At 50.9% G+C, this 24,094-nt stretch overlaps 1 protein-coding gene and 1 long non-coding RNA gene across 13 annotated transcripts in view; one reads left to right on the forward strand and one right to left on the reverse strand.

Annotated features, from left to right (window-relative positions):
- The first annotated feature begins 207 nt into the window (after positions 1–207).
- On the forward strand, positions 208–15,796 carry LOC116659608. Of its 6 annotated transcripts, XR_004314977.1 has the most exons (7): positions 208–453; positions 766–1,820; positions 2,783–2,875; positions 3,443–5,991; positions 7,097–8,551; positions 14,323–14,442; positions 15,457–15,796. It is a non-coding gene; the product is annotated as an uncharacterized LOC116659608 (long non-coding RNA). The 6 variants fall into 6 exon arrangements; XR_004314973.1 differs by having other exon boundaries at positions 2,783–5,991; XR_004314974.1 differs by lacking the exons at positions 208–453; positions 766–1,820 and having other exon boundaries at positions 1,976–3,567; positions 5,934–5,991.
- RALBP1 (ralA binding protein 1) overlaps positions 8,790–24,094 on the reverse strand; it is a 38,448-nt gene continuing 23,143 nt past the window's right edge. For 4 of the 7 annotated variants that reach the window (XM_032467390.1, XM_032467389.1, XM_032467393.1 and 1 more), the window contains 7 exons: positions 21,212–21,561; positions 19,457–19,618; positions 18,607–18,738; positions 13,927–14,034; positions 11,736–11,857; positions 11,522–11,642; positions 8,790–10,429 (listed from right to left, as the gene is read on the reverse strand). In XM_032467390.1, coding sequence (XP_032323281.1) covers positions 10,220–10,429; positions 11,522–11,642; positions 11,736–11,857; positions 13,927–14,034; positions 18,607–18,738; positions 19,457–19,618; positions 21,212–21,561 — 1,205 coding nt within the window. In that variant the 3' untranslated portion in view covers positions 8,790–10,219. Of the gene's footprint in view, positions 10,430–10,935; positions 11,057–11,106; positions 11,315–11,521; positions 11,643–11,735; positions 11,858–13,926; positions 14,035–18,606; positions 18,739–19,456; positions 19,619–21,211; positions 21,562–24,094 lie in introns of those variants that run through there. The other 3 variants (XR_004314971.1, XM_032467392.1, XM_032467391.1) reach the window with 3 other exon arrangements.

The following is a 24,094-nucleotide window of genomic DNA, read 5'->3' on the forward strand; positions in this document are numbered from 1 at the left end:
GTTTAGTCATTTCTTTGAAATCTGCGTCTGCCCCTGGGCGGGTTCTGCCCTTGGCAAGCCCAGGCCTTGCCCTGAGGTCTTCTTATGGGAGATGCTTCCGAGCCTGGGCCCCGCCCTCTGTCTGGCTGTGACAGGGGAGCTGGCGGGGCCGCGGGAACGTGCTTTCGGGAGGAGCTGTGGGCGATGCCGGCTGCTCCTCTGAGCCCAGCTTGGAAGGCGCCCGCCCTGGTGCTTCTGTGGCGTTGGTTTGTCTCCCCGGCTAGTGGGGACGTCCCAGGTTTGTAAGGGAGCAGGACCCCTTGGACCTTGGGTGGGTTTGGGAACGCACATGCTGCTTCGTGTGTAAATTATGACAGAGAACCCTCTGGTTCCTCATCCTTCTCCACAGCCCGGATTTCTGTGTGCTTCTGTGTGCACCATCCCACCAGGACAAGCGAATCAGGCCACACGCAGGTAATGGGCGGGGCTGTGGGGGCAGGGGGGCTGGGGGAGGCTGGCTGTGAAGCAGCCTCAGAGCCAAGCTTGAAGGAGGGCGTGACCTTTTTTATTGCATTCAGTCCAATTTTTGAGGCGCAGTCTCTGCTGTTAGGTTGTGACTCTTCGACCCCCGGAGTTTCAGTTCTGTAAGTTAATTAGAATTATGTACTAGTAGCTGCATTTTTTTTAAAAGCAGTGGCGGCAACGGTACGTTTTGGGGTGAAGAACTGGAATGTCAGGTGTGCAGGCGCACCTGTGAGCTTAGATGCACTGGCCATCCCCGCGCAGGTGTCTCCAGAGGAGCCACCGTGGACGTGGATCTGGAGGCTGGTTCTCTCCCAGCAGTGGACACGGGAAGGCACCTGCTTGGTCAGTGGCCGAGGTGGTCCCAGTCTGAGTACTCCCGAGTGGCATTCAAACAAACACAAGGTGGACCATCACCTCCTGATCTCGGCTCTTCACTGAGTGGCGACTGCATACCCGAGGTCGCCCCGCAGGAGGCTGCCGGGCTGCGTGCCCTCCCTTGGGTGTGGGCAGAGCAGCGGCCGCCAAGTCCTGAGGATGGTGAGGGGGTCGGAGCCCGTCTAAGGTGCAGCCTCCTCATACAGAGAAAACCAGGTCCTTCCACCCACCGGAGGCAGAGACACTGCTGACAGTCAGTACCCGCTCTGTCAGTTCCACAGCAGAAGATGCACTGTGCTGTGTCCTCAGGGTATGTAACACTGTGCTCTGATCTCACGGGTCTGGGGACTTGGGAGTGACCAAGATGAAGAGGAGGCTGTATTTTTCAAAAATTGGAGCTTCCTGCTCAGCTGTTGTGTCCCCCGCAGCCCCCTCCTTGCCTGCCTGCCTCTCCCTCCTCCTCCCCCTGGAACCCACACCGTCCCCGCCATCCCTCCCTCTCTGAACCATGCCAGCCCCAGGCCTCCAGCCGCACTCCTGGACTCTCAGGGGCTTGGGGGTCACCTTCTGCCTGTGAGCTGTGTCCATCAGCCTTGGAGACAATCCTGTGACGCTGGGCCCGTGCAGGTTTTCTAGAACCCTCCAGGTTGGTGATAGCTGATCCCTAGAAGCCACCGTCCCTGCGGGTCTGCACGCCTGCCTGGTGCGGGTCCCACTGCCCCGGTCTCCAGGGGGCGGGTGCCTGGACGTCGGTAGCCAGGCTCGGTGTGTCCTGGAAGCTCGGAGGAGGTGACCCTGACCCACAGGAGAAGAACGGCGTCCTGGGCTCCGGATGCACGTGCTGCTTTCGTGGGCGGGAGCGTCTGCCATGAGCCAAGGAGGAGGAGAAGGAAGCCCACAGCAGCCCTGAGGTGACGCTACCACTCAGACCAGGGCTGGAGGTGAGCGGAGACGGCTGTCCCCGGCCTCCGTCCTGTGAGCACGCGGAGAGCGGGGCCTGGGAGGGTGCGCACAGAGGGACGTTCCCCAGTGGCCTACGCGGGTCAGGCCCCCCCCCCCCAGCTGGCATCTCCTCCCCTCCAGAAGCCCGATGGTGTTTCAGAGGACGCTGGGGCAGGACGCTGGCTCCCCGGTCCTCCCCCGGGTGCTCCAGAACTGGGGGGTTGCGTGATCCTGGGAACGTGACTGTTTCATCCCATGGAGGTCTGACCTGGAGAAAATTCTATTTTATTTGTAAACGCAGAATTCCAAAGGCGATACATTTTGGTTAGGAACTCCACTAAATCAGCTGAATTCCTGCATCGTTTTCCATAGAGAACTAATAGACTGTTTCAATTTTATTATACAGAAATTATTTTCCTTAAAAATTCTTTCCCTCGAAAGCTTGCCAAGCCTTCCATGCAGTGGTAGGTTTCCATCCGTGTGGCGTTTTACAGCTGTTAGAGGCTGATCTCTGCCAAGTCTTGTCGAGGTCACATTATACCGATTTAAACTTGGGTTTTGCTGATTTAAATTTGGCAAGGTTTGACACTTGGAGTTTCTAGCACATAATTTTACCATATGAGTTTTACTCCGATCGGCTGCGCTGTGTTCATGATGCCGATGGTTGCTGTCAACTGGATACAAACACCTCCTGGGTCATACTTTCAAACGATTCACGAGAAGGCTGGGAGGAGCTCCTGGAGGTTCCCCAGCTGGGCGGCCGTGCAGGCTGGGGGGCCGTGCCGCGCTGACCCCCATGAGGTTTCCCACCAAGAGTGGTGGGGGCCCCCTTCACTCGATGCCCCTGCCAGCCTGGCACCTGGAGGAGGCCCACGTTTGGGAAGGAAGATACGGGTGCAGAGGACGCTGTATGGCCCGTGTTGTGCGTTCAGTCACTACAACAGGCCCTCCCGTCTCCCAGAAGTACCAGTGGCCAGTCTGCACAGCGTGGCTTAGGACCACTGGAACCGACTGCACTGTGCATAACCAGCTGTTCGCTCATTGAGATGCTAAGGTAAGGGTGGGCAGACTGAAAATGAAAATACAGAAAAGGAGAGAAAAGCCAGGAAACGGTGTTATCGAGGTCACTGCTTTAGGCAAAAGGGCTAAAAACAGCCACCACCAAAACAACCCACCAGGACACCGAATTAAGTATGGATTGCGTGGACACCTTATATGCAAGTCAGTCACTGATCTGAAGCTCAGGTGTGCAGGGCGTCTGTCCTACGTGGCAGCCTCCCAGGAAGGCCAGCCTAAGCCACACCACTCCGCAGGGGGCCCTGGGTGCACTTCTTATCCCCATATGAAGACCTTCAGGAGGCTGCAGGCACCTCCCCACCAAGAGGCGGCTCTTGTGTCCCCCCCTTGTAGCTGGAATTTTCAGCAGCTTCTTGCCTGTTGTTGGACTTGGGGTGCTCGGTCAGACGAGAACCATGCTTGTTTCTCCTCCCTGGTCCATGTACTTGGACCCCATCGGAACTTGGGGGCCCAGGTTGCCTGCAGATGCCACGTCCTTCCCTCCTGTCCCGGGGTGCGCGGTGCCAGTGTAGGGGTCTGACCCCGTCTCCTGTCTGTCCTGCAGACGGAGCCCTTTGCGCTAAGCCCCACGTCACCAAGCCAGGACTCAGGCCCTGAACCAGCCAGGAGTCGCCTGATGAACACTCGTAAGGCCGCCTGACTGAAAGGTCCCTGCCTCCCCAAAGGCAGGTACAGACATCCCTCGTTCTGCTGTGCTTCGTAGAGGCTTTTTTTTTTTTTTTTTTTTTTTAAGACAAATTGAAGGTTTGTGGCAACTGGAGTAAAGCAAGTCTACTGGTGCCATTTTTCCAACAGCAATTATTAAGGTATGTATTTTTTAACACAGTTCTGTCGCACACTTAATGGACTACAGTACAGTGTAAAACATAACTTTTCTACGCACTGGGGAACCAGAAAATCTGCGTGCCTTGTTTTACTGTAATACTCGCTTCACTGCAGTGGAGCTGAAGCCGGTGTCTCCAAGGTCTGCCTGTGACCGTAGTAGCTCACTCACTCGTTTGCCAAGGGTAACTGCTGTGGTCCCTCCATGCTCCTGTGAAAGTCTTTCATTTTGCGCAGCTCCTTGGAACTCCTTTTATCTGCTGGGTTAGACGCTGCCCGGTTCAAATCCAGTTTTGCTCAAATACACTGAAAAGACTTAACAGTCCCTAGTTTCTCTTTGAACAGTCCTGGTGTTCGAACCTCGACAGCCCCAGGGGCGGTGAGCAGCCAGGCCCCCCGGGCTTGGCACCTCCTCTCTGGGTTCTGGCTCCGCGCCCTTCACCTCATGAGCTTTCAGACTTTATCGGAACTTTTCTTTTTCTGGACGGGGTCTGGCAATTGGCTGGAGTCAGACTGGGTCTGCCTGACTGGGTCTGCCATCGAACCAGGTCTGACTTCAGCTGGTCTGGGTCCTTGCGACCTCAGGCAAATAAAATGTTTAGGTTAAACAAGCAGGTTACTCACCGAAGATAATCCTAATTACAGTGGCTACAGAGGAGAGCTCCTAACCTGGATAAGCTGATCCGCTTATGTGGTGTCCTAGGGAGAAAGGGCCTCAGCCAGGCACTCACGTGAAGGGTAGAGGGACACTGGTTTTTCCTCCTCAGCAGTTTCTGGGGAACAGGAAGACACCCCCCGGACACCCCAGGGTGTCACTGCAGAGCCTGCCGGCAGGCTCCTGAGAAAACGGAAAGGCCGCCGAGGGTGAGTGTTCTCGCCGGAGTCAGCTCTGCCGGGCCCCCACTGCGATGGGGAGGAAGGGGAGATCAGACCACAGGTCCTTGCAGTGTGACGCGTGGCCCCACTTCCGGTCCCCGCGGGCTGTCGACCTGTCTCTCCCAGGGACGGCTCCTGCCGCAGTGCTGGTCTCGTTCTGCATCTGAGAGCTTGGCAGCCGTCGGGTTGGAGGCCCCCAGGACACGCTGGGGCCCTGCGGACGGCGGCGGCGGCTCTCGGAGGCGCCGCCTGCACCGCCGGGGTGCTGAGTGCCCCCGGCGCGTGCACCGAGTGTCCTGGCTGAAACCTGACACAATGCTTGGAGGCTTTGTTGGTTTCAAAGACGCTCTGTGGTCAGAAGTTGGCCGAGTTAGAGGCTGATACTCAGAGCCCGATGGGGACTTTCATGAGGCCTTCTCTCCAAAGCTTAGGTGAAACTACGTTCCCAGACAGAAAGAGAAACACTGTGAAGGCTTCGCAGGAGGACTTACTAAAACGTTCCAGAGACACACAGCTCTGTCTGGAACACGGGACTCCTGACGTCCATCTTAGTTGGAAACCTTCCCGCTGATACAGAGGAGCCGACGGAAGGTAGTGTGGTGGGCAGCTGGGCGGCTGCCACCCGGGTCTCTGAGGGATTGAGGCGACTGTCTCGTCTCACAGAACAGTCACGCGGCCCTGGAAACAGCCCAGCCCCCAGCTGTGCTTTTCACACCCCCCTCCAGACCGCCTCTGCTCGTCTCAGAAGCCTTGCTGGTGCCATACGAGGTCTGGGCTTAGGGGACAGAGGTCGCGGTGCCTTCTGCTGTGGAGGCGCCCTCCCCGCACCTCTCCAGGCGGTGCTCGCCCGAGACAAAGGAGAGGCTGCCGAAAACTCGGGCTCTGAAGTGTCTCTAAAGTCTTCGCCAGGCATCAGTGAAAACTTGTAGCCTTCTGAGCCAGGAAACTTACTCCATGTGCCAGAAACACAATTTGGATCCAACTGTTCGTTTACAAAGTAATGACTTTTGCACAATTGTACGTCTCACCCTAAAATTTTAAAACAGACGCTATAAAATACCTGTGTGTATATTTATGTATATGTTATAGATGTGACTTTTTTTCCTACCTCAAAATGGTATTGCTGAAGTTATTTTGTAAAGAGTTCAATTTAAGCCAATGAAATAGAGAAACAAGTTCACTCTCAGAAATACGCAAACTAACCCAAGTGCCTTCCCGGTTCGGGTGCTCTAGGCCGAGCTTCAGTAAGTAAACGCTAGCTTAAGTCTGTAGTTCAGTTACAAGAGGCATGTCTTTAAAGTTATCATTGTAAAGTACAATGCTTTTCTTCTGCCTAGGTTTACTGAAAGTCAGATGCGCTCACGTTCTCTCTCACAGGATTTGTCAGCAAGAAAGGTAACTTCAGATTATTAGTTGTTTGTCTTGTGAAATTTTCATGACTAAACATGATTGTTAAGAACAGTGAATTAAATAGACGTAAGATAAAAGTTTACTTTAACTTTTCAACAATGATACTTTATGGTATGTCCACTTAAAAACCGTTTCCAAAACTTTTTTGGTAACGTGAAGCCTGTAAGTTACACTGAGATAAGTTAAGTGACAGGTATTCACTGAATATCCAGATCATTTCCAAGTAAGACGGGTGCTGAGACCTTCATCACCACACGTTTCTCCACCTTCGGCTTCCTTGTATAGAGAAACCAGAGATACTGGAGTCTGTTAGTAAATACGTTTTGTGCCACTGGAAAGCTTAATCAGGATAAATATGCTTCCAGAAATCAAAATGTGTTTATAGACTCTCCAGCCCACAGAATGCTGGTGTTAACCGGGGATTAAGGGTTCTAATCTCCGTGTGATTAAAACTGTTAACTGTTCTGTTAAACAGACAAAGTTCTCTTAGGTTATTGGTCTGCTCTTAATAAGGCGTTGTAGTTTTTGTTTTACTTTTCAAATCTGGACAGCAAAACTTTGTGTGTTACCACAATAACTGCTTCACGCTCTATCAGCCTTTGATGACTCAAGGACATCCGGTCTTCTCAATGTTAAGAGCACTGACTTCTGCTTCCCTTCTGTATGTGCCTTTAGTATCTGCTGCTGTCACTTTGGTGAGACAATTAAGTATTATTCCATTCAAATGTTCAACCTTCTTGACGTTGTCTCAAAATAAAATTAAATAGTCTTTTTAACCTCAGAGTAACTTTGAGGTTTCCCACGGGGCTCCTGGAAAATCCCAAAGCATTTGCCTGTCATCTTGTAAAAGAGAGATGTTCGATTATGTTTATTTGGTACGTTAAAATATGTGGGGGAAACTGTTGAATAAGAAATGATAAACATTCTTAGGTTATGTATGTATGAATCATATATTTCTAATACAGGTATTCCAGACATTGCCTTAAGTTTCTAGAAATTTACCAGCACTCTTGCTGTTCAGTTATCATCCTGAAGTATTGCATGCCACAGAAATAACTGTTTCCTTCCTTCCCAAATGAACTCTCACCAGCTCTGTGACCACGGGCCTTTTCAAGTCGTTCATCATTTACAGACAGTTACTATTTTTCTGGTGCTTCTGCGTAAGTGAGATTCATGGGAAGGACCCTACCAGGGTCTCGGCCACTGACCCCGCTGCCAGGGGACAAGGTGTTGACCCTCACATGTGTATTTCAGAGCTGGAGGCCCCACCGGACGCCTGGTCCTGTGCAGACGCTGGGGACCGGGACTGCGTCCTCCCAAGACGTCAGACCAGGAGGACCGAGGATGTTTCTTTCCACTCCCTCCCACTCCGGCCATCCTTTCCCTCGTTCCCCGTGAAGGCCTTCTGGATTCTCCTGTCCACCTTTTGTCTTGCTCGGGCCTGGAAGGACAGCGCCATTGTCTCAGGCCATCATGCAGGTGGGTCATCTAACCCCCATGACTGCTGGACTTGCCATGAAGCTGATGGTCCTGTGGCTCCTCTGTCCATCCCACCTTCTCCCCGATGTCCAGGGCCCTGGGGGTCCATCTCTGGTCAACAACCCCAAACCCAGGGGCGACCGCATCCAGGTTCTGTGCAAAGAAAGGGACGCAGACAGGTGACCAGAACAAAACCACCGTCCCGTCTACAGACCCTGCAGTTTTATTGGCCTCCGTGGCCATACTTAAAACGAGGATGCCACACTCAAAACGAGTCACCTGAGCCACACTCAAAACGAATCACCAGAAGTCTCAATTCTCAGCGACTCTTCTCCGGGCCAGGAGGATGTGCCACGCGGCCGTGACCAGGAACCTCTCAGCTCGTGAAGACACTGCAGAATCTGCTGCAGCCACCAGCCCAGGCTCTGTGGCCAAAGTTGTTCTGATCAGAGGACAGCCCATGGCTGCCTTGCAGGTGAGCAGACAGGGTCTGCTAGGATTGGCCCACCTCCTGGAAAAGTGGGAACTCAGCTCCTGAGGTCACTGAACAAGCCACTTGGCTAAAGAAAGTGACTCCTTCATCAGAGCCTTTCTTTGACCTGTCTGACTCTGGTTTGGGTCTTGGGGACTACAGACCCTGGGGGTGACCCTGCTGGTAGGAAGAGGTCGTCTTGCTGGGCACGGTGTCCTTGCAGAAGCTTTAAAAGCACATTTGCAGCTGCTAACCAGCCATCAAGCGACCTCTTTGAGGCTGGAGCCTCAGAGAAGGACCGAGAACGAGCGACGTAAAAACTGTGACCGCAGTGACCCGTGAACACAGCACGGACTCAGGGCCAACTCCCAGACAGTGGTGGGAGCAGCTCCGATGCCTTAAAATCCCGGGCATGTCTCTCAGGCTGAGTGTCTGCTCTAAAGGGAAGACTCGTTAAAAACCATGACAGTGAGTCCCACACAGAGTCGCTTCTGCGAAGCCCCCACGTCACCAAACTCAGACTTGAGGACGGCACCGGCTCCCTCAGGAATGGAATCTTAAACCGGGACTCGGGACTGGCCTGACCAGCACCAGGTAGGTGACCCCCAAGACCCCTGCCGTCCCCTCTAGGGAAGTGACCACAACAAACCTTTCTGCCACAGCAGGCCCACTGGCTCACACAGGGAGGGCAGCGGACATGGTGGCCAGGGCAGGAGGGGGCCCAGGGAGGGACTCGGCGCTGTCGCTCCCGGGCCTAGCAGTGAAACCAAGTCCTTGCCAGGCACAGGGTGCCACCATTTCAAAGGACATGTACAAAAAAGCGAGCAGTCCCTTTTTCCTCAAATGGCTGTTGAATTTATTTGCTTGATCAACAATGGGTCCTGGCAAAAATTAGTTAATCAACGCTGAGACAGCTGTAATGAAATACTAATTTAAAAAATTCATGACACCTTGATAGAAATTAAGAGTTTACACAAAAAAGAAACCTTCAACATTGCCAGCAAATGTGAAATGAATGTAACAGGACCGACAGGACAGCTGGAAGGCTTTATACACTTACATTTGACACCTGACCATATTTTCAGTCACCATAATATCTTCTCTCCAGATTTAAAAAAATAGTATGCTGATTTCTATAACAAAGCTTTTTTCGTACAAAAATCAAATAATGGCCAACAAGTCACAACAGTGCAATAGGTAGAGGGTAAAAACCGCATAGAAGAGGTGCTGAAAATAAATACAAACCAGGAGGAGAGAACAGAGCCCCGGGGGGGGGGGGGGTCTCCATCACCCTGGGTGAGGGGCCGTCTTCACAGCCGTGCACATGGACAGAGCGGCCCCCCCCAGACGCCCCAGGGCCCCAGGGCAGCGGGGTGGTGGGGGTCGGGACACGGCTGCCCCCCGAGCAAAGCCGTTTCCTATTGCTCAGTCTGGTCAGCTGGGAGTCTGGCAGCGGCTCGGTGAGACGGTGTGGACTCAGGTCAGAGCGTGTCTATCGATATGGCTTATTCAGGCAGAGAGACACTTACATTCTAGCCCAGGCGAGCAGCCTACGATGACGTCCTGTTCTGAGGGGAGGTCTGAGAGCTAGAGCCTCTGGTCCGGGTGGCCACCTCCCACCGAGCCCGTGGAGAGCGTCTGCTGACCAGTGGCCGCAGGAGCCGGAGAGAGGTGGCCGCTGCCCCAGGACGGCTCTGACTAACGAGGCCGTGGTGGTGACTCGGGCTCAGGGACTGTGACGGGGGCCTGTCCCAAGGGGGGTGTTGGGGGGGCAGGGAGGGAACCCCAGTGAGAGCCATTCTGGCCCCTCAGGAAAGGGGAGGCAGCTCCCAGCATAGAATCTGCACCAGAGAGGTGTGAAAGGCACAAGCAGGAGTGACAGGTGAGCGGGGACCCTGGAGGGGACCACGGGCCGCACAGAGGCGGGCGCTGTCCGCCGTGTCCGGGATCCCCCTTGAACGAGAGAAAAATCCTCATTCTGCCATAATAAAAAAGCAAAGAAAGACGATTTTTGGTTTAAAAAGAAGCCACTCAAGGGTGAAAATAGTTATTTTAAGTTAACAAAGAAAATCTTCAGAGAAGCAGACAGCATCTGGAAGCCTCTGTGCCCCGCCGGCCGCCCGCGCCCGCCCGTCCTCCCCGGGGGCCCCGAGCCCGACGCGTGCGTCCTCCGTTGAGGGAGGAGGAAGACGCCTTTACAGCAGGTACGGCGGGGCCCTGGCTGGGGCCCAGTCAGGTGCACAGGCCGGCGGCCCGCGCGGCTCAGATGGGCGTCTCCTTCCTGTCCCTGCTGGGCGACGGCCGGGCCGGCTCCCTGCCCGCCGGGGGCGGCTCCTTGGCGGCGCCGGGCTCGGGGTCGCTGGGGGGCTCGGGCCGGGCCCGCTGCAGCTGGAGCAGGCGGAGCTGCACCCGCAGCTCAATGATGGCCTCGCGCTCCTCGTGAACCGCCTGGTTCAGGTGATTGTTCTTGATCTGGAGGAAAGGAGGGTGGCGCTCACCGAAAGGACGGCGGAGAGGGGCCAGCCACCCACCCAAGAACCTGCTTTTGTTCTGGTCCAGCTGGTTGTGAGAGAAAACACGAGCACAGAATGGATCAAGGTACCAACTGCTTAAATCACAGAGGAGCAAACGCCCCTGGGAGACAAAACCACCCACAGAAAACAGGCTTTAATGACAGTGTTATTAGTGTAAAACCTGAGCTCTGTCTCAGAAGTGATGTCCTTCCTCTTCTGTGCATGGCCCTGCTTACCCCGACCTGTGCCACCAGCTCAGACGACAGAAGACCGCCAGCAGCTTTATAATGCCTGCACCCGTCCAGCAGTCAAGGCAGCACAAAACCCCTCCAGCCCTGGCTTCCCTCCTCCCAGCCGCCCTGCTGCCTGCGCACCCGACCTCAGCCCTGACCCTCCTCTTCCCCTGCCTGCAAACTGAGTGAGCCAGACCCAGAGGGACCATCCTGGACCCCAAGGGGAACCAACCCGGGGCACAGGACGGCAGGCCCAAGCATCTGCTGGGGGGAGGGCTCTCCTGTTTGGACCTTGTTCCATCCCCAGGACTGTGATTCTGGAAGATGCTCTCCTACTTAGAGTCTGAAACATGCTTGAAAGACACAAAGAGGCCAAGGGGCAACCATGAGACCTCGCTAAGGGGAGAAAGCCGCGGGGAGCCCAGGTCACCACCCCAACCCCTGGCCCAGGTGGGGGGCTGGCCTTGCCAACGTCTCTGCTCGGTTCTGTGGGAGGATGTTGGGGGGGGGGGGTCCTGTGCGTGGAATTCAGCTTTTCTCTGCCGCTCGGGGCGTGGGCTCCTTTCTGCGGCGAGCACTGGCCCCCGACACCCAGCACTACGTCATCTTGTCTGGAGTAAGAAGGGGCGTCCTGCTCAACTGGCTTCATCGGGCTGGGGCCCCCTTCACCTGCTCTCCGGTGGAGAACCAGGACAAGCCCCGCCTGCCCCCCCCCCCCCAACAGGGGCCCGGGGCCCTCACCCTGAGCGCTGCTCCACGCCCCACCCCAAAGCCCCTTTCTCCGTCACGTCCCCAGCAGGACGCCGGGCCCGCCTCACCTCCAGCTCCTCGTTCTGCCTCTGCAGCTCCTCCAGGATGGCCTGCAGCTCGTCCTCGTCCTCGCTCTCGCTCTCACTCTCCGAGGAGCACTCCTCCGTCTCACTGCGGCCCTGCTGCCGGCTGGGGGGAGACGCGACCCCAGGGTCAGCAGGCGCCCTGGCCCGCTGGCGCCACTCCCTCTTCTTGACAAGGGTCCCTGCTGCCCTGCGTTACCTCTGTATCTCGGCGATCTCAGCTCGGAGCCGCTCGATCTCCTCCTTCTCCGAGGCGATCTGTCGGCGCAGAAACTGCTCCATGGCGAGGAGCTCCTCCTGCTCGGTCAGGATCTCGTTCTCCTGAAAAGCACCCCTGTAAGCACGGCTGAGACCAAGTCTAGGGACGCCCGACACCAAGTTCCGGGAAAGCTCGCGGAGCCGCACACCCGAAAACACCCGGAGACTTGACGTCAGCAGAAGGTGCGCTCAGCTGTCTGGGAGGAATGACGAGATTTTCCTCAAGACGCAAAATGCCTCTTGGGAGCTCCCCGTCCTCATCCTGCAGAGGCTCCCTCCGAGGCAAGCACACCGGACACACGGTCCAGGTGTCGTCGTCTGTCTCTGCCCCAGACCCTTCTGAGCACCTCCCCACCGCGCAGGAAAGGGAGGGCCTATGTGAGGGCCCAGGAGAGGTGCAGCTGGCGTCAGCGTCATCTAGCAGCAGACCCAGTGAGGGGGAGACGTTTGCAAGAGAGTCCTTCCTCCTCGCCACAAGCCACCGTCCTCACCTCCTGTCCCCAGAGAGAATACTTAAACAGTAAATACTGTGTGCATATTTCTAAACTGGAATTACCTAAAGGGAAGAATCCCTACCTGCCCGGGATCCAGCCGCCCCTCAACCGAGAGAAAGACTAGAAGCAGACGGAACCTAGGAGGTGAGACGGGGACGCTACAGGAACGAGCTGGAAGCAGCAAAGGTCTAGAGCGTTTCTTTCCAAGCAACAGGGATGCAGAGGAGAGCCTGTGATGAAACTCAAAAGCCGCTGTGATCGCGTTCTGAAGCGACCTACTCGGAGCCTCCTGGACGTGGCAGGCGTACTCCCTACGTGCTTCTACAGAGATGCCTGTCCTGCGCCCTCAGTGTACCTACAGAAGCGCACGTTCCGTGACTGAGAACTCTGAAACACAGGCCTGTCTGGGCCTCCAGCCTCTCTTCAGAGGAGAGGAGTTCTCGGGCCCCGGCAGCAAAATCATGTATTTCTCAGGAGTGACAGGAAAGGACTGAGGCTTGTAAGGCTCCAGGTACCCACGTACATGAGTTTCTGGAAGCACAGACGATGCTGTCAGAGCCTAGAACTTCATTTCTTTCGGGCTAAACTCTGGGAATTTCCAGAACAGAGTAAGGCCGACTGAGATTCAGAAAGAAAGGAGCTCCTCCTCAGCTCCTGGCCAGGAACACAGGAGGCCCTCGAGAGCTGTGCGCCAAGTCCGCGAGTGGGCGGTAAAGCAACTCACGTCCGACAACTGACTGATCTGCAAAGAATAAAGTCAGAATGCCTGAAAGGTGTTACCAGCAACCACCACCAGCTAAAATCTCCATCATCACATTTCAAGGACCTCAAACTTTGTGCCGTCAGGAAGGACGTTGTAAAATGTAAGTCCAATCTCATTAATATGGAACACGCACAACTAAATTGTAACTTAGGAAAAACACCTCTAACTCAGCCCTGGGGGGAGGGAAAGGAGAGAAGGGGGGCATCCAGAACCGTGTCCGGGCAGAAGCGGCCAAGCAGCACAGAAGGGAACGCCAAGCGCAAGGCCGTCCCTCTGCACCCTCCAAGCCGTCTGAGAAGGCTGGCTGGAAGACTCACACCCCCTGCCGCGGAGCTGCTCAGACTGTAAGCTGACCACTAGGAGCCTTGCGACATCATCATTCAGCCACGAGACAGCCAGTCCTGCCGTTCAGGGCAGCACGGCTGGACCCGGCAGACCTCACGCCAAGTGAGCTGAGCCAGACAGGAAAGGCGAGTGCCCACACGCTCTCCCGCACTTGTGGAGTCTAAAAAAGTCAAGTCACAGAAGCAGAGAACAGAACGGCGGTTACCGGGCCTGGCGGGCAGGGGGCGCACCTGTGCTGCACGCCGGTTAGCAGCACTGCACGGAGCACCGAGACACGGAAGGCGCCCGCGTGGAGCGCGACGCTGACTGGCCTGAGCGCAGCGGTCATCTCGCTGTGCAGGAAAACCGGCTCGTCAGGGCGTGCACCCCAAGTATAAACTTTTATTTTATATGCATGTTTTTTATTTGTGCTTTTCCCCTCCTTGACAGAGGCACTGGGGGTGGAACGCCTGCGCACCGAGCACGCACTCTACCACTGAGCTCTACCCCCAAGCCCCACAATTTTTAACTAAAAAAGAATCTTAGCTTACCTGGGCAAGAAGAATATTTATGACTTCTTCATTCTCATTCATTTCTTCTTTGGAAACGTCCTCTTTAGAAAGACTGGCTATCTCTTGTGCAATCTTGCTCTCGCACTCCTGTGGGGTAAGAGAGAGCGAGCTGGTCAGCCTCGTGTAGCTCACATCCTGCAAAGTCACCCCTCACCACTCCGGACGCCACCGCCGCCTCCCTTCCTAGACGTGCACCGAGGGGCAGGCAGAGGAACCGTCTGGACAGATGGGCCTCTGTTAACTGGGCTTTGAAAGTAGCCTGTGGCTCTCAGTCTGGCTGCACTGTGAGGAAAATGTTCTTTTCTCATTAATCTCACCATTTCTGGAACCTTCCACATAAATCACCTTCTGTGATTTTTTTTTTTTTATTTTAAGCATACAGGTTAACTAGTTTTGACAAAAGTATGCAGTCAAGGAACCACCACCAACCCCAATTCAGAACATTTCCATCGTCACACAAAGTGCCCCGGGCTTGTCTGCCAGCTGTTGGCCCAGGTGAGCACGAACCTGCTTTCCGCTGTGGTTTTTGCCTTTTGTTCCATATAAACTGAATTAATCAGTCGGTAGTCTTTTTTTCTCTGGCACACTGCTAACTTTGCAATTCATCAGTTTTGTTGCTTGTATGAATGGGTGCCGAGTGGTGCACCCATTCATCGGCGGATGGGCACTTGGTCCTCCTGAGCCCTGAGCCACTCTGACCAGACCTGGCGTGAGCTCTGCTTGCTTTGTGTGCGTGTATGTCTTCTTCTGTCAGGTAACCACCTGGGGTGGTGGGACTGCTGGGTCACATGGGAACCTTATGCTTAACTTGAAAAGAAACTGTTTTCCAAAATGTCTGTACCAAGAGTGGTACCAAAGGTCCGGCTGCTCCGCTCTTGTCAACACTCGCTGTGTGACTTTGGCTGTCCTGGTGCCACCTCCGTTGTGACTGACGCTGCTGAGCGCCTTCTCAGTGCTTGTTCACCATCTGTGTGTCGCCTTTGGTAAAGGGCCCGCTCAAATGTCTGCCTTAACCCTGAGTTGTTACTGTAACAAATGACCCTCTGGGGGTTGTTGATAATGAGGGAGGCTGTGCACGTGGGGGGAAGGGTAGGTGGGAAATCTCTACCTTTCCCTGAATTCTGCTGCGAACTTAAAACTGCTCTAAAGATACAGGAAGAAAAAAATTGGTTTGTCTTGTTGTGTTTTTTAATATATTTCAGTCCAAGTCCTTTATCAGGTAGGTGTGTGGTTTTTACAAATATTGTCACAGCCTCTGGTTTGCATGTTTGTCTTAATTTAACAGTGTCGTTTGAAAAGTATGTTGTGATGAAATGTAATTTTCCAAATTCTCCTTTTATAGTTCATGGGTTTTGAGTCCTATTAAGAAATCACTGCCTAAGCCAAAGTCAGTAAAACCTTCTCTGGCGCTTTCTTCTGGAGGTTTTTTTTAGGTCTCTGCGTATGATTCATTTTGAGCTAATTTTTGTATATGTTATTGGACTCAGGCTCTTTTTTTTTTGCACATAGATATCCAGTTGTTCCAGCACCATTTGCTGAAAAGAAGACCCTTCCCTATTCAACTGTCTTGGCATCTTTGTTGAAAATTACCTGCCCACGCCACACACAAAGGCAAACTCAAAGTGGCTTAAAGACTTCAGCGTAAGACACAGTAAACCTCTCAGAAGAAAACACAGGCAAAACATTCTGACATAAATCTCAGCAGCATTCTCCTAGGGCATCTACTCAAGCAACAGAAATAAAAGCAAAAATAAACAAATGGGACCTGATTAAACTTACAAGCTTCTGCACAGCAAAGGAAACCACAACCAAAACAAAGACAACCTACAGAATGCGAGAAAATATTTGCAAAAGATGAGACTGACAGGGGCTTATTTGCCAGAATATATAAGCAGCTCATACAACTTAATAGGAAAAAAACAAACAACCCAATCCAAAAATGGCCAGAAGACCTAAACAAGCAATTCTCCAATGACATATGCATGGCCAAGAGGCACATGAAAAAATGCTCAATATCACTAATTATCAGAGAAACGCAAATCAAAACTACAATGAGGTATCACCTCACACCAGTCAGAATAGACATCATTCAAAATCCATGAATGATAAATCCTGGGGAGGGTGTGGAGAAAAGGGAGCCCTCCTACACTGCTGGGGGGAATGCAGTTTGCTGCAGCCGCTGTGGAAAACAGTATGGAGATGCCTCAAAAAACTAAAAACAGACTTACCATTTATCCAGCAATCCCACTCCTGAGCATATATCCAGAAGGAACCTTCATTCAAAACGATACATGCACCCCAACGCTCACAGCAGCACTACTTACAGTAGCCAAGACATGGAAACAACCTGAACGTCCATCGACAGGTGACTGGATAAAGAAGTTGTGGTACACTGATACAATGGAATACTACTCAGCCATAATAAAATGCCATTTGCAGCAACACAGATGGACCTGGAGATTGTCATTCTAAGAGAAGCAAGCCAGAAAGAGAAATAAATACCACATGAGATCACTTACATGAGGAATCTAAAAAAGAAAAAAAGACAGACGAACTTACTTAGAAAGAGACTCACATAGAAAACAAACCTGTGGTCACCGAGGGGTGGGGGGAAGGGAGAAGTTGGGAGTTCGAGATTTGCAGATACTAATATAAAAAGCAGATCAACAAGTTTATGCTGTAGAGCACAGGGAACTGTATTCAATATCCTGTAGTAACTTACGGTGAAGTTTGAAAAACGTTTAATGTATGTGTCAGTGACTGAAGCATTGTGCTGTACAACAGAAACTGACAATTAACTGCTCACATATGTGCTGGCCTGTTTCTGCACTTTCTTTCCTCACCCTGTATCTCCTGTCTCGATTCCTTCAGCTTTATTTTAAGTCTCATATCAGCTGTCCTTTTTCAAAATTGTTCAGGCTATTCTAGGACATTTGTGTTTCCATACAGATTTTAGAAGAGCTTGTTAATTTCTACCAAAATTGCCTGTTTAGATTTTGATTGGAACTGACTCCACAGATCAGTTTGGGAAAACCTAACATATTAACAATATTGAGATATTTACCAAATTATTTAGGTCTTTTTTCTTTTCAGGTTCAGTATCAATAGTTCATTGCTAATACACAAATACAATAGACGTGTGTATCTGACCCTGTATAACTACAATGTTGCTAAACTCACATCCCATTTTTTATAAATTCCTTAGGCTTTTATATATAGACAGTTATATCACCTTTATAAAGACTCATTTCTCTCCAATCCGTGTGCCTTTTTTCCCTTGTTTTATCACACTGGCTAGAACGGCCTCATCCATGCTGAACAGAAGAGGTGAGATCAGAAATCTCCACTTGTACACCCAATCCTAGAGGAAAGCCTTCAGACTTTCACCATTAAGTGCAATGTAAACCATAGGTTTTTTGTTTTTGTTTTTGTTTTTGGTAAATGCCCTTTATCATGCTAAGAAGGTGGTGACTGAAAGTTTTTATCAGGAGTTAAATGTCAAATTCTGCCAAATGATCTTGTGGGTTTTCTTATGTTTAGTCTGTTAACATAATGAACTGTATTACTTCTATCTTTAAAAGTCATTTACTCCTCAAAGTTGAAATCACCTGGATAGACCCTCTTGAGCACTTTGCGAGTGAAGGAGTAGAACCGGTGAAGGCGAGATGAGCCATCCCTTTCTGCACTGGCTCTGGTTTGCCGTCAACTCCCCTGCCTGCGCCCTGTCCTGGGTCAGAGACCCTTCATTTAGAGGCTGGTGGGCAACACCACATGGCTGACAACCACCACCAGGAGGCCCAGCTGGTTAGTCACTAAACCTGATCCCAGGCTGGATCATGAAGGGAAAAATTAATTAGTTAAAAACAGACATTGGAAGCAGAAGATAGCGTGGTAGGCAGGAAAGAAGAAAGAAAAACACAGAGGCCACCGGCTAGTCCTGCAGCACACGTGTAACGGTCTGAGCAGCGTCTCCTTCCCACAAAGCATCTCCATCTCCACACAAGTGTGAACCGTCACCCTCAAAGCAACAGAAGCCCGTGGGCTGCCTGTCCTGTAGCAGGAGCACACGTGCGCCCCCCAGCCATCACGCCGTCCCGCCCTCACACCTGCCGACTCATGCTCCTTGGATGCACCCTCTGGATCCTGCCGTGGACTCCGCACGCGGCTGTAAGACGCTCCAGGGACTCAGGATCTCAGCCTTGCCGTGGCCAGGGCACCAATGTCCAGCTCGCGGACCCAGGACATCGGCAGTCACGTGCCACCTGCCTATCACCAGGTAAAGACCGTCCCTCCGGGTCGTCAGTGCCTCCGCGTGCTTCCAGAGGGCACTCAGAGGCCTCAGATTCTGCAGTGGATCATCGCCTGACTACTGCTCATGCTTGGGAAGCTGCTCACAGGTACAGCCAAGCAGGAAATGGCAAAACAGCTCTCAGTGAAACAGTCTTTAATAAACCAAACAGCTTTCTAAATTCAACGAAGCATCTCCCTGATAGCAAGCTGATCAATAACCCAGGACTGGGGACTTGAGCGAACTTCCCTTCAAAAGACATTTATATCATGTACTTTCTAAAAAGTAACTCACAGCGGTAGACAGAAGACCCCGGCGCATTCTCTCTCCGTTTTGCTATGAGCGCGATGCAGCAGCAGCGAACTACTCACCTGTCTCTTAGCCTCTCTCAGTTTTCTTTTGAGGGCTGTCAGGATCCTCTGCACTTCCCACAGGCGCTCCTCTTTAGACAAGTCCTTTATCCCGCCCTGCAGGTCTCGATGTAAACAATTCAAAAGAAACTCCTAGAAAACCGTACACCACACACTGAATAGCATTCCACGTCTTACCATCTTAAAATAAAACCACATGCAGTTTCTAAAGACGGAGAAGCAACTACCTCGCACTTATCATTAAAGAAACGACGTGGTAGCACCAACTGTTTCTTAAGGACACGACTGAAAAATCATTTTTGTTCTGCCTGAGCAGGGGGTCCTAATCCATCAGTTTACACTGGTTCAGGGGCAGTTAATTCACCCCCTTCCCTCAACCCATCATCAACTGATAGGAAATGGGAGCTCAGAACAGATAAAAGAAAAACAAGCAGGGATCTGAAACTGGTACCCAAACAAAAGGTGTAAAAATGATCAGATGTAAGTAAATTTCTTAGTCTTGAATTCCTCATTCAGCTCGGCAGACACACACACACACACACACACACACACACACACACACACACACACACAACCACGTGGCACTGTTCCAGCGGCAGAGTGGGAAGCACAGGACACAGTCAAATCCGGGGTCTGCGGCTTAGCAAGCAGCCAGCAGAGCTCCGTAGCTCCCCCAGATTTCAGTATTCTTATCTGTAGCACAGGGCCGACAACGCTGCCAGTCCAGGTAAGCTAACACTTCCGGGCTGCTCCCAGGAACCCGGCACCGCCTTCGTACAGGGCCCCGGCACGGCCCCCGACACACAGGAAGGGCTGGGGAACGGGCCCCCCGGCGCAGGTGGCCGCGCACCTGCCTCCGGATCTCCTCCTTGATGCTCTCCTGGGCTTCGGGCAGCGTGGGCATCGTGGCCATGTTGGACCAGCGAAGAGGCTTCGTCACCTGCTTCAGCGTCACGTTCCCAAAGAGCTCTTGCACGTGTGTGAAAAACACATACAGTACACGGTTGCTAATCTAAGGAGAAGAGAGATTTGGGAGGAGACTGTTAGCATCATCGTTTCCCTTCACTTAACCTGCGCCTCCTGACTAAGGGCATATCCTTTAATCCCTGGTAGTGACTAGACACGCCTGCTAATCAGTGGGCGGTTTACAGAAGAGAAGGGGAAAGTGTGAGTTAAGTCACGAGCTCGAGCCTATGAACTAGGGGGGAAAGCCAAGAAAAGGACGCAGTGGTCGATGGTCATCAGTTTGTCCCGTTTTAGCCCTAGAACGCTATGTAACATTAAATAAGGTTCAAAAATCTCGTGTTCTTTGCTTCCCAATTATTGTGAGACGCTTTAACACACACAAGGATCTACTGAGGAACAGGGAGGTGTCAGAGCGGCTGAATGAGGAAGCACCACCCTCCAGGCACACATTTGTTTAAATACGACTCAGGTGCCAAGAGACCAGGACGCCAGGCTAGCTGAAAAGCCAGGAAAAGAAATGACTTCCTACCTAAAACTTAATTTTACGACACACCTGAACCTCTGTGATACCATCATCCCTGTGACCATGATACCAAGTAAGAATGTAATGTTTACCAAATTCTGAAAACCTAACTAATATGAAATTTGAGGAACATTTTGCTTACAAAATATAATCGATGAGCCATGAAAGAATCTTCAGTAAAAGAAAATACACTCGTATATGTAACGGTGTTATACCAGGTTAGTATCGGTCATCGTTACATGGGCCGAAAAGAGGGCTCAAAGTAAAAAACATAACCACTGTCTCACTTTCCCGCCCTTTGTTTCTGGCCTGAGTGAAACATGAATAATTAAAGGAAAGCACATGCTCTCCGCCAGCACCAAGCGAACAGCAATAAATGAAGGCCAAGAAGTAACCTCCGATCCCTGAAGTCACCCCCCCCCAGGCTAACCCCCGAGCAGACAAGCGCTGTGAGGCCCTTTGTGCCTGCGCCCCACATGTCTGTGTGATATAATTAAGCAGTAATGCTATTTGATGAAATAACTGAAATCTTTAAAATTCTACAGATGATATTCAGTAACCTGAGTAACATAATGAAGAAGAATATGAAAAAGAATATGTGTATGTATGACTGAAACGTGATGCTGTGCACCAGAAACTGACACAACACTGTCAACTGATTATTCAATTCAAAAAAAATTCTAGAGGGGAGAGCAGAGCTCAGTGTAGGGCGCAGGCTTAGCAGCCACGAGATCCCGGGTTCGGTCCCCAGTACCTCCTCTAGAAATAAACAAACCTAATTTCCTCCCCCCACAAAATACATAACATTTTTAAAATACTCAATCAGTCAATCTACAGGTGAACTGTCGCCCCTCCTCTACCAATGGCAGGTCACGTCATCAGGAATGGCGACTCAGCGCCTGGACAGTGCCCAGACTCTACGGCTCCAGCTACGAGGCTAACGTGCTCTGACCTGCAAGTTGGCACTCACTGTCCACAGCAGGAAAGAAAGAGACCGACGTTCAGGCTGACCCGTCGTCTGCTTTCTGCCATTCACTGCTCTGGCTGTGACAGCGACAATGTCCCCGGGCCCCCCAGGGCCAACCAGAGAGCGGGTGCGCGGGGAGGGCCAGGTACCTGGACGGTCGGGCTGAGCACTATGGAGATGTTCTGGATGTTCATCTTGGTTTCCAGCTCCTTGGCGATGACGTGGTCCATGTGCACGATGAGCCAGGAGATGAGGAGCTGGTTACACTCGGGCAGCTCCTTCAGCAGGCGCTGGAACTCCTGCACCTTCTCGCCCTCGGTGCTCCTCGCACAGGCCTCCTCGAAGCGCGGCAGCAGCTCCCTGGTGAGCAGGTTCTCCGGCAGGTCCCGCAGGTACTGCTTCAGCAAACTGGCCACCGTGTTCGCGTCGTACTCCTCCAAGTTCGGGGGCTCCTCTCTGTCATAGGCTGCCTTCAGCTCATCCACCTTGGATTTAATTCCTTACAATATTCCAATTCAGAAGAAAAGAAGTATGAAAAAAATGAAAATGTATGAAAGAGAAAAAAAGTCAAACACAGCTTTCTTCCCCACTGCCCTCGCCCCTGCGGGAGATCTGGGAAGAGTCAATCCGACAGTGACAAACCTCTGCTCATGAAGCATTCACCTGCACAGGCTTCACATGGTTCCTCCATATAGAAGATAATATAAAAAACTACTCTCGGGATGAATTTAACCAAAGCTAAGTGATAATGGAAAAACTCAATACTCAGAACAAAAGAGCAACCACAGATACATCAAGCAAATAAGCCAATCGATTCACGGAAAAAAAAAATCTTTTTTTTAGTTTAAAGCTAGGTAGGTAAAAATTAAACTACAACTCAAGCGTAAGACTTGCTCTCCATGAGCCGCCAACAGCTTCTTCTAACAGTCACAAGACTGACAACATAAAATGCAGCTCATTACACATAAGCACCTTCCAGAAAGTCATGGATAATTAATTTTTTATAAGTAAAAACTGTATCATAAATGCAACAGGTGAGTTCACTATCTGAACAAACTTTGAAAATTATTCCCCATTAAATACCCTTCTAATTTCTATTTTTAACCTTAAATTCTTTACATGTTTTCTTTATCTGAAAGAGGGCTAGAACAAAAGTGAAATCTAGGTTACTGACATCAAATTGTTTTGCCTTTGTTACTGGACAGAAACACAAACATGTTTTTCAGACATGATAAGTGCAGACTGGACTAAAGACTTAGTTACTAATTCAGTGACAGTGATTGTTCTTGAGAATATAAAGTTGCTTTCTCCGGTTTTTAATACTTAAAACTTTCGGCCGAGATATGGGATATATATCTACAGCAGACTACTCCTCAGCCATAAAAAATAATGAAATTCTGCCATTTGCAACAACATGGCTGGATGGAGGGTATTATGCTAAGCGAAGTCAGTCAGACAAAGACAAATACTGTATATATTGCTTATGTACTGAATCTAAAAAATACAACAAACTAGTAAATACAACAAAAAAACAGACCCACAGATATAGAGAACAAACTGGTGTGGTTGCCTGTGGGGCGGGGGAGGGGCACGGCAAGGGTCGGGAACTAGAGGCACAGGCTGCCTGTGTAAGACACACGAGCTGCAAGGACGCACTGTGCAACGCGGGGAAGAGAGGGCAGTTTATAATGACTGTACATGGAGCATAACCTCTAAAAACTGAACCACTGTGTTGTACACCTGAAACTTACATAATACTGTACATCAACTGTGCCTCAAAAAATAAAGAAATAAAATAACTTCAGGCCAATTATTGGAAACAAGCTACAAATTAAGGCTGACAGATTTAATGGTAAATGCAAACAATGTCACCTAATCTGAGCAGCATTTTACAATCAACAGTGCTGACACCTGGGGTCTGACGTTCCTGATCTTCTGTAAAAACCTGTCAGAGGCATCACAGTCAGCCAGGAATCTGTCCAGCACTGACAAAATGAAAGCAGCAGCTCCAAATAGGAAAGTGACAACATGAATCTTGCTTCTGCACCATCCTTATCTTGAGGCAAAAGAGTTAGAAATAATCCCTATGTTCCTACTTTCATGAGCAAAATACGATGAGTGATAACTTTACCTGAAACTCTTGACAAGGTGATCCTCTCTCTCATGCATGTTTTATAGGGAACTAATTTTCCCTCAACAGAGCCTACCCAGAAAACTGCACAAGTGAACAATTAGAATTCATGTTTGATTGTTTGGTTACTTGGAAATTGTTCTCAAAATGTTTTCTTTTTAAAAGTTGGACACTTCAAATAAAGCATCCAAGGTACAGAAATATTATGTGCAGAGTAAGATTTGAAACTGGAGCTTATATATGAGTAAGTGAGAACCAAAATTCTCCAGCAGAAAACAGTATTATTAGCATTCAGAAAGAGAAACCACAGCCATAAACTCTGACCCACAGAGTGCTGAAGGCAGCGCACTGCCAGGGCCCCCAAAATAACAAAACTGATCAAGGCAGGAGCTGGGCCTCCCAGGGGCCACCACCCAGGAGAGCACTTCAGTTTGAGTGCGCGCGCGCGCGCACACACACACATACACACACACACACACACAAGCAGTACACAACACTGACTCCCTAAGAACACAAACATCAAAACAGGTCACAGACAAAAGAACCCTTTGAGCAAAGCTGGAAGAACTCTCTGGAGACACTTTCACCTAAAATTTCTCTGTGCCTGTCAAATGCACTTGAGAGAAGCAGCTATCTCAGAACTGTTTAGCTCTTTGTTTTTCTTTTTTTGGAGGGGGGTAATCAGGTTTGCTTACTTATTGATGTATTTAATGGAGGTGCTGGGGATTGAGCCCAGGACCTCGCGCACGCTAGGCACACGCTCTACCACTGAGCTGTACTCTCCCCCCCGGACTGTTCAGCTCTTTAAAAATCCTGTCATCATAAATTTTTCTTAAAAGTTGAAATTTCAAAGTCATTTAAATGTGTTTATTTTTATGTTACTAAGGACTTACAAATTCAT

This window comes from Camelus ferus, chromosome 24 (assembly GCF_009834535.1).
Source record: "Camelus ferus isolate YT-003-E chromosome 24, BCGSAC_Cfer_1.0, whole genome shotgun sequence".
NCBI classification, from domain to species: domain Eukaryota; kingdom Metazoa; phylum Chordata; class Mammalia; order Artiodactyla; family Camelidae; genus Camelus; species Camelus ferus.